The sequence below is a fragment of the Cannabis sativa genome, chromosome X (genome assembly GCF_029168945.1).
Source record: "Cannabis sativa cultivar Pink pepper isolate KNU-18-1 chromosome X, ASM2916894v1, whole genome shotgun sequence".
NCBI classification, from domain to species: domain Eukaryota; kingdom Viridiplantae; phylum Streptophyta; class Magnoliopsida; order Rosales; family Cannabaceae; genus Cannabis; species Cannabis sativa.
In genome coordinates, this window is record NC_083610.1 from 45,449,323 (window position 1) to 45,467,691 (window position 18,369).

Here is an 18,369-nt window from a genome sequence, read left to right on the forward strand (position 1 = left end):
TCTTGGTTCAAGTCATTCGAATGGACTGAACTAGAGTTCTTTATCTTATTCTCATAATTCTGATAAGCTATTCCTATCCATGTGAATGGTTAGATTTGCTTTTCAGTAGTGTTCTTAAGTATCTATCACAATTATCAACCTAATGAAGATGGTTATAGAACTTTAAAATTCTCCCACTCAATTAAGGTAGTGTGAAACTTTATCAAAGAACTTTCAAAGGTATCAAACTTTTACTTACAACAGTAAAAACGAAATGGAACATACAATCAAGATCAAGAATTTATATTGACAATAGTTGACTCATTATATTACTTCTATGTTTAAACAAGATATGTGTTTCATAGGGAATTGTAGAATGGACTCCACCCCTAAGAATATACATATAGGGTACTATGGATAACCTCCACCCCTAAGTATATAGAGATTATGATCCACCACTAAAGGTTGTAAAGATCATGATTCTCATAGTGTGATAGAGTTTATGTGGAGTTGAATACTATCCAGAGTTCATTAGATATAAAAGATCGTTGAACTGCATAGTTTTCTTAACTTTTCTCCACCCCTATCAGATCAAAAGATCCTTTTATTAAACAAATTCTTAATAATTGTATGAGAATGAACAATTATTGATAAACATAGAAATAATTTCTAGTGTTTATATAATATAACTCTATGAAGAGTTGAAAATATTATAGAATTTGCATCAATAATAAAAACACTTACACATACAAACATACAAATATAATGTGGTAATAATTGATGAAAATAAATTAAATGAAGCTCAATCTCATAAATTGCAATAGTTAATTTCGAAAATTAGAAACTTTATTAAAAAAAAATGTATTGCAACAATATGAGAGAAACAGGGATAAATATCCCTGACTAAAATTTGAAATCCAAATTGTCTTTAAACTAAAACAATTAATTCAAAAAATTGAAGAGCTTCATCTTCATCTGGACGATTTCACCCTTGGTCCAGCTTTCTGATCCAACTCAATTGAGTTCAAGTAGCTTGGCCTATTAGAAGAAGAAAACAAATAAACAAAGTTAGTCCAGAATCATAAATCCAATTGGATAATAATTCACTAAAACTCTTAAAGTTTATAAATGAAAATACCTTGTTTCTTTGCAAGAAGTTTAGGACACTGGGGTTTCCAATGACCTTTCTCATTGCAGTAGAAACACTTTCCTTTAATTGTAGCATCACCGGAAGGAGCAGCCTTTTTATTGGCTTTTGTTCGCTTCTTAGTGTTGTGCCACTTCCTCTTCGATTTGGGCTTTGAAGCAGAGGCAACATTTGCTTCAGGTTTTATCGTCCCATTACCATTCCCAGGATTGTGAGGTTTACTCCCTTTCTTCTTGGGTCCTCCAATCAAATTTTCATAAGTTTGAAGGTCATTGACTAATTCATGAAAGTCAATTTCCTTCTTATTCAGGACATAATTTGATGTATATGGTAGAAATGCTGGAGTCAGGCTATTCAAGATAAGACTAACTTGAGTAGCACTGTCCATTTCAGCACCATGATCCTGGGCTTCTTGGAAATAACTGGACATGAGGAGAACATGGTCACGCACGTTTTGATGAGGTTCCATCCGTGCATTAATGTACTTCTTAGTCGCGTCAAAGCGTGACTGAAGCGATGCCTTACCGAATAGCTCATTTAACTTCGTCATAACTTCAGCAGCCTTCTCAGTTTTAGAAAATCGAGTTTTGAGGGTGTCAACCATGCTAGAAAGCATAAAGTATAGAGCTTTGTCATTTGCTTTCTGCCAACGCTCATACTTTTCTTTCACAGCTTTGGATGCATTATCCTCAGGCACTTCAGGTGACGGCTCAGTTAAAACAAACAAGGCACTTTCTCCTATGAGAGCAATATTAATGTTCTCATTCCATTTATTAAAGTTAGATCCATTCAGCTTATTTTCAGTCAACAGTGATAACATGGGATTCATTTTGACAAAATAGGATACTACAAAATAATAGAAATCAACAAATAGAAATTAATAATGGTTTAACACACAAAATCAATTCAGAAATTATAAGCACATAGCAAGTAGGAATGATATGAGAAAATACTTAAAAAATTCAATCCTAAATAATTTCCAAGGTTTTCAACAAGGCGATATCGTTGTCCCGTTTAGGCGAGAGTCAAAGCTACCATCCATTGAATAGAGTTGTCAGCTCATCTAAAATGTTAAACATTCTAGCAACCTTTTATTCGATCAAGATTGGAATCCAGCGTTGTCCCGTTTAGGCGAGAGTCAAGGCTATTCTATCTCATGAGCTTCTACCATTGTTTCGCAATTTGCAAGTCAAATATGGTCGCCACCATTAGGGTGATCTATACCATATAAAACACTTACAAACCACTTATCATGCGAAATTAAACGGTGCGAAATTGCTAATGAACGTTCCTCCATTAGGGAGGATTACTCACTAAAACAAACGCGGTGTAAAACCCACAATGGAGATCGAATATCTTAATAATAATAAAGCTCATTATTTAAAATGTATTTTCTTTTTTATTCTAATAAATAAATTCTCATTAAATTCGAAATTAAGAATTAAAATTCAAAAATAAGAATTTAATATAATATTTATAAAATTATACTTAGATGGTGATTGAAATAAAATTAATTATTTCCATCTTAGTAGTACTCTTAAATATAAATATTAAGGAAATTAATTTAAGTTGAATTAAATTAAATAATTAGCAACTTAAAAATTTCCTTTGAGAATATATTTATTGAATTTCGAAAAATTAAGTATATATTAAAAATATACAATTTTCGAAAATAATAAAAAAATAGAAAAGAAATACTTCAAGCAAAAATATTACCTATCTAGATTTTCTTTTGACTAGTTAATTCAATTTCTAATAATATATATATATATATTTTTTAAATTCATTTATTTTAAATTAATCAATTAAATGAAAAAATCATTGACTTGAGTTGGTCCAAGAATTAATTAAAATAAATAATTAATTTACAACTCAATCTATTTTTCAAAATAAAAAATCGAAAATATTGCATAATTAAAATGCAAATTTCGAAATTGATTAATAAAATAAAGAAAAATATATATATTGAAAATTATTTAAATTTAAGTTGAAAAATTAAATTTCAACCTAAAAATAATTTCTATTTAATTAAGTGTCATGAAAAATCAATAAATATTTAAGTATCATGATGAAAATCAACTTAGATATTTAGATTTTTCAAGTTAATTAAATGTATTAAATTCAAGAAATAATAATTAAGTGTAGAGAAGGCTTAATTATTTATTTCTAGTTTAATACTAGGAAAAATATACTTAATAAAATTGTACCAAAATTAATTATTTAAATAATTAATTTCACAAAGTATAATTTTCCTATTTAAATATTAGAAATAATAAGTAGTCTAGAAATTACTATCTAGAAAATATCTTATTTGACTAAGTATCTTTTCAAAAAAATTTGAAAAATATCTAATTTAAGTTATATAGAAAAAATCTAAAACTTAAATAATTTCAAATTTAGATTTAATTAAATATCAAAAATTAAGTTGTAACCACTTAATTTGAAGATATCTTTTTAAAGTTAATATTTGAAAAGATATTAACCAAAAAAAAAAATATCTAAAATATTCCATTTTAAGTTAATATTTGAAAAGATATTAACTTAAAAAAAATATCTTAAGAATCTTTAATAACTACTGCCTAGGATTCCTCAACTTGATTTAAAATTTAAATCAAATATTCAAATTTAAGTTAGATAAGAAAAATCAGTTGATACAACTAATTTATAACTTAAATATGAATATTTAATTAAATAAGCTCCAGAAAGAATCTTAGTTAGTTAAAATTCTATATTTAATTAAATACAAGAAAAATACAAATAGTTTGTCTAGAAATAATATCTAAACTAAAAGTGTTTTTCTTAAAATTAACTTTAAAATATTAAAATGAAAATAAATTTCATATATTTTAAAAGTTAATTATGTTGCTAATTCAATTTTATTAGGTCAAACTAATATAATTAACCTAGTACAGTTATTCAAATCAGGCAAATGGGCCTTCACAATTGGGGTAGTTCATGTGAGGGGGTGCTGGGTTCAGTATGTCGTACCCACTTCTATGGCTCCCAACTCTCACACAAGGCCCAAAAGAGAGAAATTTAACCTTAAAATAAATAACTGTTATTAATTGAATAGGTCCAATAACTAAATAGACCTAAATAAAATCTATCATGGTGTGACATTTTATTTAGCAACAACCTATATATATCTATATTAAAATAAAATAAACATATAGGCTCACACAGGCATACTTTGGATGGATCCTATCATGTTGCTAGGTCATACACAGATGAAAGAAGATTGTAAAATTTACCTGTTACAAATTATTAACTTGACCAAGGGAGCCATCAGATCATTAGATCTGGCAAAAAGTAACCATGGCTATTTGCAATCAAGTAATAATAGGTTTTGAAAACTTACATACAAGCTAAAACCACATACTCCTGCAACAAGGTTAGCTGGATAGTTGGAAGTAGGATTTATTTAATTTTAAATAAATAATTTCGGAAAAAAAAAATAAATAATTAAATAAAATATTTTAATTTTCGAAAAAATAAAATTTAAATTTAAATAAAAAAAATAAATTTAAATTTCGAAATTATTTAAAAAAAATAAATATTTAAAATTAAACCTACTATTTTGAAAAATTAGGTTTCAACCAACCTAAATATCGTTTCAAAATTTGCTAACTATTTTTAAAAATTAAATGTTATTTTAAAAATAAAAATTAAATAAAAAATTAGAAAAGATAAATGAAATATCTTATCAGATTTTTAAATTTAATTTAAATAAATAAAATAACAAAATTTAAAAGTTAGCAAAATATCTTACATCTATTTAAAATTACATGATTATAAATATCTTATTTTAAATTTAAATAAGGTCAAAATATCTAAAAAAAAGATTTAATTTAAAAAAATATATAAAATCTGACCTTAAATTTAAAAATAAGATAAGATATAATCAAATTTAAAAATAAGATAGATTTTTAAGCAAGAAGATAGATACTAATTCTATTCAAATTCAAATTACACTAATATCTTGAATTAAATTTAAAAAATATTAAATTAATTCAAAATGATAATTAGAATTGAATTAGGAATAGTAATAGTATATATACAAAACTATACAAAAAATCGGAAGTTAATTCCATGAAAAAGCATGAAAAATCGAAGAAAAACGAAAAAATTGTGAGTTGTACGGACAGTTTTCGCGATCGCAGGAAAATTTCATCACAGCCCCGATTTTTTCAAATCTTCAAAAATTCATAACTAATTCAAATAAAATCGAAATTGAGTTCTGTAAAGGCTAACTTGCTTAATTTTTTTCATACTATCCAATAAAAATAATTCCAGAAACTGAATCGCAATTATTTTTCACGAAAATTTACAAACATCAATCAATGATCAAATAACACTCAATACAACATGATACCATCCAAAAACAAACAAACAATCGTTTTCAAGTCCAAATTTCATGCAAGTAAATCAATTACCATGGCTCTGAGGCCAGTTGTAGGAATATATTTTACCAGGATCTTAGATCTACTCACAAGTATGTTGTTTAAACACCCTAAATATGAACTTTCTAAAACGATAAATTAAACACATATAAAGTTAAGAAAACCTTACATTGATGCAGCGGAATTAATGTCTCCTTCCACTCAGATCTCTAACCCTTGAATCCTTTCTGTAGCAGAGTATAATCAAGATTTGAGCCCGAATGTCCTTCTTCTTCAAGTTTGATCCTTCATAGTCTTCCAATCTATGATTGAGTTACTGCTTGCTGTGTGTGGGCACTTACTCTTTCACTAGGGTCGAAAAAGATGAAGAAGAAAAGAGGAGAGAGGGTTTCGGCCAGGTATAGAAAGTGGGGAAGACTCAATTTTTCTGAAGAGAGAAATTTCTGTCAGAAAGGCTTGTGAAAACTTATGAATTGACTGAGCCATCACTTTCTATTTATAGGCAACTACTAGGTTTAGGTTAGGAATTATTTGGCATTAAAATAATGAAAATATTCATTTGAAAAACCTATTTAAGTGGCCGGCCATGGTGTGTTATTGGGCCTCACTTAATTTTGCAGTTTTATCAAATTTTATCTCTATTTTCTCAAAAACGCCAATTTTCCAATTCTAACCTTTTAAATGCCAAAACTAATTATTTAATAACTAAAATAGATTATTAAATAATATTGTCATTTAATTTAATTATTAATTAGACATATAAAGTCCATTAATAAATAAATAAACCTAGAAAACTCTTTTCTTTACAATTTCACCCCTGCTTAGTGAAAATTCATAAAATTAGACATAGTCTAACTTTAGAATTATAATTGATCAATCACGAATCAATTAATGAGTCTTACAAGCAGAATGTTCTCAACTAGAATGGGGACCATGGATCTATATGCTGAGCTTCCAATAAGTGAACCAAATTTACCAAGTAAATTCCTACTTATTAATTCTTCGTTGAATCCACTCTTAGAACTTAGAATTGCACTCTCAGACTTATATAGAGCATATTGTATGTTCCACGATATCAATATACTATCTCATTTAACCATTGTTATAATCTTATTGTGATTTAAAGATCCTCTATATAGATGATCTACATTGAGATGGGATTTCTTTACCGTTCTCACCCCTCAATGTATTTTGCCCCTTAAAACACTTAGCTACCTGTAAATGGTGTTTAGTGATCTAATAATTAGTCAGTTAAACAAGAGCTCATCCATTTACTTCTATTTGCTAAGCTCGAAGGGAATCATCACTTGACTTCTATACACCAGTAGAAGCTATAGATTCCATATTTATGTTCAGCACTCCCACTCAATCATACTATCATGTTCCCAAAATATACGTATCACCCTGACCCAAAAGTAGGCTTAACTAATAAATCAAAGAACATGAATAGCACTCCTGAGTTGAGCCCAAGCATATCAGGATTTAGATTCTTTTAATCTTAAGATCAACTACTGATATTGACTTGGAAAGATATGTGTAACGGTAAGTTTGTAATATCTTAACTTAGTTGCAATATCGGTCCAGTCCAATGTATACTCCATACATTCGAAACTAGTATACTTTACTAATGTCCTGGAAAGAACATAACACTTACTCCAAGTGTAAGTACACATCATCGCTGATTATCACATTAGTGTAAATCCAATAACACTGATGAAACAGGGACCAAAACTTTTGATTCATATGATCACAATCACATTCCACTGTGTTGACGATACTGTAATTGTGAATAATCATATGATCTGGATTTAACTGATTTTGTATGTATGAATGTAATAAACATATTAAACATATTAAACCATTAGCATGTAAAATTCATGCAAACATCAATCACTTCAAATTTCTTATATTGATAACTAATCAGATTGTAAAGAGTTTTATTTAGGGCATAAAACCCAACACAGCAGTGCTGCCTTCTATGAATATGAAGCTGTCATCTGCGAAGAAAAGGTGAGATAACTTGATTTTGTGTTTACCAAACATGATACCATGAATCCTATCCGCTCTTTCAGCCTCTTGGATAAGGCAAGAGAGGCCTTCCGAGCAAATAAGAAACATGTAAGGCGATAGGGGGTCTTCCTGACGAAGGCCGCGGCTTGGCTAAATTTGACCACTAATTTCTCCATTGATGAGTACTGAAAATGAAAGTGAAGTGATGCAGTTCATGACCTTGTCCACCCACCGTTTGTCATAGCCCAAACAAATCATCATTGCTTCAAGGAAACTCCAACTCACTCTGTCATATGCTTTGGACATGTCTAACTTGAGAGCTATCTTTTTCCCATTGCCGAACCTTCTTTTCTTCATACAATGAAGACTTTCAAATCCCAATATTGCATTATCTTGAATGAGGCAGTCCCGAATGAATGCACTTTGATTTTCAGATATGACTTCCTTTAAGCTATCTTTCATTCTATTGGCAAGGCATTTGGGGATGATCTTGTAGCTTACGTTGCATAGGCTTATGGGTCTATACTCGCCAACTTGTTTTGGTTGTTTAACTTACGGTATGAGACAAAGGAGGGTTTTGTTGATCTGCCTGCAGTCGCCATGGTAGTTAAGGATTTCCAAGCACACTCTAGTAACATCCTCGCCTATGATTTCCCAATGGTTTTCATAAAAAATCCGAGACATCCCATCTATTTTCGGTGCTTTTAGAGCATTAATTTGGGACAGCGCCACCTGTATATCATTTGCTGTGAACTCGGCAAACAGAATTTCATTTTGATGTCGGCTAAGTCGTAGAGGAACAAAGCTTTGAATGTTTGCTATTGTATTTTCTTCATGATTCAATGCTGAAAATAATTCTTGGAAATGGTCACATATAGTTCGCTCAATGTTCTCCTTAGTATTCATCCATTGCAGGTTTTTATCAAAGAGGCCTTTTATTCGGTTCTTCTTTCGCCTAGAAGTTGCTTTTTGGTGGAAGTATTTAGTATTTCGATCTCCATGGGATAACCAAATGGCTCTACTTCTTTGTTTCCAAAAAAGTTCCTCCTTCTCAAGATGTCCATTGAGGTCCCTTTCCCTTTCTTTAAGCTTGGCAAATTCGTGGCTGGTATGATCTCGAGACCACTTTTCCACCTCTTTTTTCAGCTCTTTTATTTTAGCTTGGTTGGTTTTCCTTTGAATTGTATTCCATTGATCCAATAAAGTACCACAAATATTTATTCTGTCATTAAGGTCTGCTGGCGAACCTATATGAGTAGCCTCTTTCCAAGTGTCTTTCACAATTTGGTAACATTCTTCCTTATCCGCCCAAGCCTTTTCATAATGAAATCTGTGTCCCCACCGTTGTTGAGTCTTCGCATCACATGGCATGGTGTTAAAGGTTACTAGTAATGGACTATGATCTGAACACCATCTGCTAAGGTGTTTGACTTTAGCTATTGCATAGATCTGCCACCAGCTGTTGTTTACCATTACTCGGTCTAATCTTTCAAAAACCATGTTGGTTGCCCTTCCATTGCACCAAGTAAACTTGTTGCCTTCATATTCTATTTCCCGCAGTGCACATCTATCAATTGCATTATTAAAGTTCTTCATGAGATAACCGGGTTTTCCACCACCACCAAGCTTCTCATGAATCGCTCTAATTTCATTAAAGTCGCCCCCGCAAAGCCATGGACCATTATTATTTTCAGCAAGCCGTCTAAGTAGTTGCCAAGAGTGTTTCCTTTGAGAATGATCGGGATCTCTATAGAAACCCGTAAAACGCCAAGTAAGATCCTCATCCGTATTAATCCAAGCATCAATGTGGTAAGCATTAAAAGAATTCAATTGAACCGTAAAAGGAGTCTTCCATAAGAGAGCCAACCCCCCACTTTTTCCTTTGGCATCCACACAGAAACAGCCCTCATACCCCAGCCGAATGCGAATTGACTCCATATAGGAGCTTTTTGATCGAGTTTCTGAGAGAAAAACAAGACCAGGATTGTAATCTTTCACATGAGTGGCTAAAGTTGTCACTGTCCAAGGGTTGCCAAGCCCCTGGACATTCCAAATTAGGGAATTCATTGTTCTCGGTGACCCTGCTCAACAGAGTTCGCCGCTTCTGTATTCTCTTCAGAGGTTGAATCCTTTGACATGGAAACTTCCCCTGTGAATGTGTTATCCCTGTATCCCGATACCATCTTGCCATTGTTCTGGTTTTTCCCGTCCTCCCCACTATCATGTGTCTTTGTTTGACGATTCCCTTTCCTTGTTACAAACTTCCTTCTTTTTTCCCGTGTCCCTTTCTGCTTGTTATTACTGCCTCCATCGTAGCTTATTGGAACCTCAAAAAGATTGTTTTCTAGCCCCGTGTTACCAAATTCAGCCTCCATGGTTCTTGCTTTACATGTCCTACCCCCCATGTGATTCATGTATGTCTCAGTATGATCATCTTCTCCCAATCTTTTGCGTAGTCCACGATTCCCCTGTTCCATTGGCAAATCTATTGTCTTCTCCTTGTTCATCTCATTCATCATCATAGGAGAGGGAATAACATTGGTGGTCAAATTGGTATTATTAATATTTAACATATTATGTTTATAATTATTGATATTAGAATTCATATTATTGGTACCTCCTTGCGATTTGATAATTAAGAGTGAGTCCCTTTCCTCTGCAATTCTCTTTTCTGCCATTTGGGGAGGATAGCTATTGCTATTTCCTTGAATTCCTTCAGGATGGGATTGATTGGTCTCAGTGTTGTTTTTGATAGCAGTCCTTCCCGTCGAGTCAATTTTGAGCCAAGAACCATAATTCGGCCTTTCTACCCCATCTTCTTGAATCCCAGTTGCTCGAGGGTCAGTGCATTGGCGCATCTCGTGGCCAATTCTTCTACAATTGAAGCACATGTATGGAAGTCTGTCATATTGGAACTGAAGCCAAATTCGCCGTCCTTCATGAGGAAAGAGGTAGCCTAGGAATATTTTGGATTGAATGGAGTTCTGGATTTTAAATTTGAAGAATCTATTGATAGCAATTTTATTGACATCCGCTTCTTGAACTTCAAGAATCTCCCCTGCCATTCCAACCAATCTGGCCATATTTGATTTAGTTATTGCTTTAATTGGGAGGTTAAGCACACGACCTGTAATGGTATATGAGTAGAGAACCGTTTCCCAATCCTCTGGTATACCCTTCATCCGTTCCAAAATCAGGAATCCCGCATTTAATACCCATGGATTTTTCCGCAGTATCCTTTCCAATGAAGAGTTCGTCTTGTAGGAAAGAACCAAGAAGATGGTCGTAGCAGTGGTTTTCTTGATTTTTAGGTCCCGAACTGTTTCCCCCAAATTTCATAGTCGACACAGTATGTTCTTTAGCAAAGAACGTCTGAAAGGTTTCATTGTGCAAAGCCTTCCAATAAGGCAAGACTTGCCTATGTCTTCTTCCCCTTCCTCATTAATTTCCCATCCTTCTTCATCTGTAACCTTCAATTTGCTTGTGCGAGAGAGAAGTTCCTCCATTTGATCTATGCTTGCTGAGCACATCTTTTGATTAGGCCCTTCCGAAGAGAGCATGGGAGAACACCAGACGCAGGAGAATCGCCTTCGAGAGAGAGAATCAACCACATGGTATTTCTTTCTTATCTATGATGATTTATCTCATATTTTTAATTTTTTTAAAAAAAAAATTGTCATATTTTGTGCAATTAAATTTGCATGTTATGTATATATCAACAAATATATATATTTTTTTAAATAACCCCTTTAAAAAAGTTTTTTTGTTGATAAAAATTTAAGGTGATAAAATTGTAAATAAAACATAAAAAAGATAATATTTTTGAAAATTCTCCTTTTTTTAACTTATTGGGTAGCATAATTGCATACCCAAGTTTATCATTTCTTAAGTCAACCCATTAAGTTAGGTAGGCACCTACACAATAAATTTTAACTTGTACCAAGTTGTTCAGAAAATTTGGCAGTTTCCAATTTAAATTCCATTTAGTTATTCGTCTATGAACTCAAAAAGACAAAAACATCGATCATTCTCAACAGGAAAAAAAAAATAAAAAAAATATAAAACATTAATTTACGATTGCGTTCTGACGGTTTTTAGAAATAATAATAATTATATGTATCCCATTTTTCCATCTAAAGAAAAAAAAAAATATTTACAATTATTAGAGGGAATTACTTCAAAAGATTTTCCATTTAAATTTTCTTTCAATGAAAAAAAAAGCCAATCAATATCTATCATTTAGGGAAAGAAAAAGTAAGAATCATGCATCCAAAATATAAAGGAAAGAATTGATCATATATTTCAAGTTGTCAAAATCCAAATCCACAAAATCCAAAAATCTAGCCTTATTATTTTCTATTTTTCTTAGAGACAATAATAATTTGAAAAAAAAAAATGATAGAAACTTGTTACACAAAATGATCATATTCATTAACATCAAAGTTTATCAGTGATAACAAATCCAATATTACTATACAATTTCACTTGATCATTCCTATCAGCCAAAGAAGGAATTTCGACCTTTTTCGAAGCCATCTCAGCCTGACACAAATCAGCGTCGTCGCCAGCCACCTTTATGTCATAATTAGCCGTCATAACATCTTCATCGAGTTCCTCGAGTGCACTCGAGAATGATAGCACCATGGCTTTATAGGAAGAAGCACATTGCTCAAGTACTTCTTGTTGACCGCTACCACTTCCCTTCTTGATCTCGTCGTTGATGAAATTGAGGCTTCCTTTCGCGTTTGATATTGATAATTGAACCGATATCTTGGCAAGAGCTTTGAGACTTGTTGCGGTTTTTGATCTTGGATCGGATTCAAGAGCTGCCAAGCATTTTGTGTTGTCTAGGGTTTTTTTGCAAATTTTGTCAACCAAAATATTTGATGGTGATGATGTTTGTGCTTTTGTTGATGATGAAAATAAGAATAAGAAAAATAAAAGGGAAAGGGAAAGTGTTGTTGGAATTTTTAGTGTTTTGGAATCCATTTTGAATATATTGTGTAGTTTAGAAGTTAGTTGTTTTTGTTTGTTATATGTATTTTTTTAAGGTTTTTGATGTATTTATAGTAGTTGGAATATGATTGTTTTTTTTTTTTTTTTTTTTTTGGTGTGTGTGGATTAGAATGAGGTTCAATTTTCTTTCTAGATAAGACAATAAAAATGGATTAGAGAAAATGGGAAAAAAATCTTTAAACAAATTAATTAAGGGAATTTTCTTTTAAAAGAATTTATATTATATGGAATTTTAATATTGGATATGTTGTCCACATTAATGAGTGAAAAGAATGGAAATATTTCATTTTTAACAACTGAGTTATATACATACCTATTAAGAATAAGATTCAAATATTTTAATTATTGTAGGGAATATTTTAGCAAGATCTAGATTTCTTAACAAGTATGTTGATTAATATCTTAAATATAAATATCTCTAAGACAATGAAATTAAACACATAAGAGTTTAAAAAATCTTACATTGGTTGCAACGGAATAATGACTCATTCCGCTCAATCTCTAACCCTTGTTCCTTTTTGTCATAGAGTATTATCAAGATTTGAGCCTAGATCTCTTTCTCTCCTTCAAGCAGGTTACCACGGTCTTACTCACTATGATTGAGTACTTGACTTGCTATGTGTGGGCATGACACTCTATCACTAAGGCTCGAGTATGAAGAATAATGAAGGATGCTTGAAAACTGTATAGAAGATGTCTCTCATCTACTAGTTGTCTGATAGAGAAAACTAAGTTTGATTTGGTTGAAGGCAATAATTGGATGAGATGAGAGCATCATGTTCCTTTTATAGTGTTTCAACTAGGGCTTAGGGTTGAATTATATAGATCAAAAAAGAATAAAATATTGGGCAATAATGACACATAATGGCCAGCCATTAAGTGGACCATTCTCTAGTTACAATTTTGCCACTTTATTTCAACCACTTATTCTTCTTTCAATATAACCATATTTTCCAATTCAATCCTATAAATGTCAAAACTATTTATTTAATAATTTTATTTATATTATTTATTAATTAGACCATACAAAGTCTCTTAATTAATAAATAGACCCCAAAACCTCTTTTTTTCACAATTAAGCCCTGTTTAGTGAAAATTCATAAATAAGATATAGTCTAATTTTAAAATTATAATTGATTAATTAAAACTAATTAACTAAGTCTGCAAGCAGTATTATCTCAACTAGTGAGGGGACCCTGGGCCTATATAACTGAGTTTTCAATAAGTAGATCTAGAATTTACCAAGTAAAGTCCCTCTTATTAATTTCGTCTTGCGCCACTATAGATTTGGAATTGAATAACACTCTCAATTATATAGAACGCTCTATATGTACCACGATATAAATACGTTATGATTATCCATTGTTACAATCCTAATAGTCAAAGATCCTCTATAGATGATCTACACTGAATAGAAATAAATTTACTGTTCTACCCTTCAATGTATTTTATCCTTAAAACACTTAGCTACCTACAAATGATATTTAAATAAACTAATATAACTACTGAAATGAGATCTCAATTTATTTCTATTCAACCAAGCTCAAAGGAAATCATCGTTTCACTTTTAAATACTTATAGAAGTTATAAATTCTATATCTATGATCAGCGCTCCCACTCAATTGAACTACCATGTTCCCAAGATGTAAATATCCACTAGAACTATCGGTTAGCATCCACAAGCAACTTGAAGAACATAAAAAATACAACTAAGCTGAACCTAACCATATCAAGATTAAGATTCATAGACCTAAGATCAACCAGTGATCTTGACTTAGAAAGATATAATAGTAAGTTTATAATATCTTATCTAAAAGCAATATCAGTCCCTTCCAATGTATACTCCATACATCCGATACTGGTATACTTTGTCAATGTCCTAGAAAGGACATATCACTTATCCAAGGTGTAAGTATCGCCAATTATCATATCAGTCTAAATCCAGTGAACTGAAAAATCATGAGAATTAAACTTTTGAACATATAATCATGATTATATTCCACTGTGCTGACGACACTATAATCATGAATAAATATATATTTATATATGTTCTAGACTTTATAGAATGTATACATTAAACATAATCATGAAATAAATCATGTGAACCATGCAACATAAAATAATTTCTGATCTTTTACTAATTAGTAAATCTGATTATTTGAAATAGGTTTTATTTAGAGCAGCCAACCCAACAAACTCCCACTTGCACTAATATAAAACAAAAAGTACATTTCAAATAATCTCAACACCTTGATATCCAGATCAAGTGTATTATATAGTATTCTCTTTGTAATAGAATCTGACAAGTTGTAATCAATACATCCTTTTTCTACCATTACATATTCTTAATCACAAAATTCTTGATATTGTAAAATTCATCTCTATATGTCTACTCCTTAATATTATTGGTACAACACTAAAAACTGTATAGAACTTTCCATAGACTGAATAATTATCTTTCCTGCAACTTTAACATTCAGTCTCACTGGTAGAGTTAGGGACTTTAGATCAGTTTTTACACTTCTTCAAAATCACTGCTCCATCACCAGAGTAATCACCATCTCATCAGTAGACTTTCTAGTATTAATGCAAGTCTAGAAACCTGATTTAGTGTAGTCTAAGAGTATAAAATACTGCTCTTATCGACTAACATATAGTTCCTCTTCTTGATCTTAAGATTTACTTGATTGTGTTTCAATGTTGGATTAATCGGATACCTACTCATTACTCCCACTCAACAGTAGGTGTCTGGTCTAATGCATAGCAAAGCATACCTAGGATCTCTCACTGTTGATCCTAAGGAATTCTTTATCATGACTTTTATCTTTTCTGGAATAGTTAGATACTTTTCCTTAGATAAATAAAATCTATGTCTAGAAGTCGAAAAGATTTTATAGATTTAGCCATTTAGAAAAATGCTCCAGAAACTTACTAAAGTAAGTTGCTAGCACTAGAGTAAGTAAACTACCAGATATACCACAAGCCACAGGTTTAGATAAACTCATACCTATAATACTAGGATCAGGAAGTTTTGTTAAGTCCATTGAATAGACTTATTTTTCAAAATTTCCTTTCTTGTCCTTGTAGTAGAAAACTTTTAGTTACTCCATATGAATAGTTTTAACCACAGTTCTCTTGACTTTGCTTTTTAGATCCTTATTCTGACTATCCATTACTTGTTTAAACTAACAATAGATTTTTTAATCACAAGTGTCTTCCAAGTCATAATAGAGTGGGTTCCTTAAAATCCTCCCACTACGACAAGGTACCGTGACTTTCTATCTATGAATATTAATGGCATTTACCTCATCGTTTATGTCAAGACAACAGAAGCAGTGGGACCATTTTATATAGAATAAGATAATAGAACACTTTGGAATCAAAATTATCTCCTCTACTTTGCTACTTTCAGATTTAGTCATTTTCTTAGAAAAGTAGTATTTGTTGAAACAAACACTTTCTTATCTTAATGATCATAGGATGGTCCACCCCTAATCACTTAGAATAGCTATCAAACATGTAAACCTTAATTAACAGTTCTAGCTTTTCTTAAGCCCACGATTAGGACATTCATGAATCTAGTAATGGTTTTACACTAAGTACATAACCATTCCATCATTCTGAAGTTTTCCTATCACTAGGGTATTTCCTTAGAAGGACTCAGGCAATTCCTAGTAACTAATCATAAATATTTTACTTTCATCAATATGCAAACAGAATTTCTAGGGAGGTAAGTTTGGATATAATTCAAAGTTCAACTCAATGATCTTTGAAGTGCATATCCACCAAATATTCCACCCCTATCAGTTCACAAGATCTTTAACTTTAATATTTTTAATATTGCTAAAAATTCATGAAATTCTCAGACATTTTAAATTTCTTTGCATAAAGTAAAATCTAGAGTGATCGTCTAAAGAATTTAACGATAACTCATATCCACTCCTGAATGTACATCTATATTTTCGAATATAGATTGATTTTATTTTCAAGAGGATATTGGCAAATTTACTCTTTGCAGAAAATGATCTTGTTAAAACCACAATAGCAATAAGAGTAGTTTACATTGGTGATGGCCTTATGATGGGGAAAACTCCTTCAAAGCCTTGTGTATTTAGTGCAACAGTGTAAAGATAGATAGAGTATTTTTTTAATAATATTATATTGTTAAAAAAAAATTATTTTTAAAAGTAAAATAAAATACGAATATATAATTTTATATGGTGGGTTTGGAGATGATGAAAAAATAATATAGTATGTATGAAAATTATCTATGTTAATGCAAAATTTATACTATTATTTTGGAGTTTACAAAATCTACAATCCAAATAATTAACAAATTTTTTTCCACAAGTTCTCGAAGATAACAAAATAAAATAGCATCAACAAAAATAAATGAGAGAGAGAGAGAGAGAGAGAGAGATTATTACATATATAAATTTATTTTGTGTAAATTTATTTATTTGATGGTAATAACATAACAATACATACCATATTATTGTTTAAGAATCTTAGTGATTACAAAATTAATATCACTATACAATTCCAATTGAGAGTTTATTTGGGACACAGAAGGAAGGTATCTATTTTTCAAAGCAATTTGACAATAATGAGCTTGGTTCATAAAGGTGTGATAATCAGCCAATTTACCCATGTTGATTTCATTCATTGCATTCTTGAAAGCTTTAATTGCATTATCATACCAAATAGCACACTCCTTAAGTGCTTTTACCACTTCTTGTTCAGACTCTATTTTTCGAATGAGGAAGTTAAGGCTATCTTTCGTACTCAAAATCGATAATTGAAGAGCTGTTTTGGCAAGAACTCTATAATCTGTTGTGGTTTTCGCTTGAGAATCGGATCCAAGAATTGCCCAACACTTATTGTAGTTTAGGGTATTTTTGCATATTCTGTTAACCAAATATGATGGTGATGATATTGCTTTTGTTGTTGTTGTTGTTGTTGATACTAATAAGAAGAACAAGAAAATGGAAAGTTGTGATGAGATTTTTAGGTTTGGAAAATTCATAATGGATTATGGATATATGGTGTTTAGTAGTGTATGGGAGTAGAAGTTAGTATTGTGTATTGTGTGATTTTTGATATCTTTAACAAATAGAGGTTGGACTATATATATAGTGAGATAGAAGGTTAGGTAAGGTGTATTTTTATATAAATATATTTTGATTGTTTTGGATTTTAAAGAAGATGAAAAAAAAAAAACAAAATAACTTAGAAAAATTAGGAAAACTTAATAGGATAGATGACTTATAATTGCCCTTGTTACTTTTTACAATGCACTAAAAAATGACATTTAAGTGGTAACACAATTTTTGACTCAAAAATATTATTATATTTTATGTTGTCACTAAAATAATTATAACTCTGAAAAATATAACTTTTGTAATTCAATGATTTTGTATTTTTTGTAACAATAAAATTTATTATTACATGCAAAAGTTTGTGATTCAAGCTTAATATTCTTGGCTTATTGATTTTTTTTTTTTTTGACGCGTCGGCTTATTGATATTTTAGTTAAACATATTATTAAGTTTTTTATTTTTATTTTTGTAAACGGTATTATTTGGTTATCTTATTGATGCTATGACTATTGCCTAATTTATTTATTAATTAAAAAAATTTATTGTTCTCAAAAAAAAATTATATTATTAACAAAATCTGTCCTCTCAAGTTTTACAAAATCCACAATCTAAGTATAAGTGTTAGACAATAATGAAAAAACATTTAAGAATTTAATTGCCAATTATATTTTCTAAACACGAACCTATTAGGAGAGATTAGTTCTTGAATTCCATAATT

General features: G+C 30.8%; 2 protein-coding genes across 2 annotated transcripts; both read right to left on the minus strand.

Annotated features, from left to right (window-relative positions):
• Positions 1-7,686: 7,686 nt before the first annotated feature.
• On the minus strand, positions 7,687-7,998 carry LOC133032218 (uncharacterized). The gene has a single exon (XM_061106091.1). The coding sequence runs from the start codon at positions 7,996-7,998 to the stop codon at positions 7,687-7,689; it is 312 nt and encodes a 103-aa protein (XP_060962074.1).
• Positions 7,999-11,258: 3,260 nt separating this feature from the next.
• LOC133032564 (pectinesterase inhibitor-like) lies at positions 11,259-12,579 on the minus strand. The gene has a single exon (XM_061106546.1). It carries the CDS (start codon positions 12,523-12,525, stop codon positions 11,974-11,976), a length of 552 nt encoding a protein of 183 aa, XP_060962529.1. The 5' UTR covers positions 12,526-12,579; the 3' UTR covers positions 11,259-11,973.
• Positions 12,580-18,369: the final 5,790 nt, after the last annotated feature.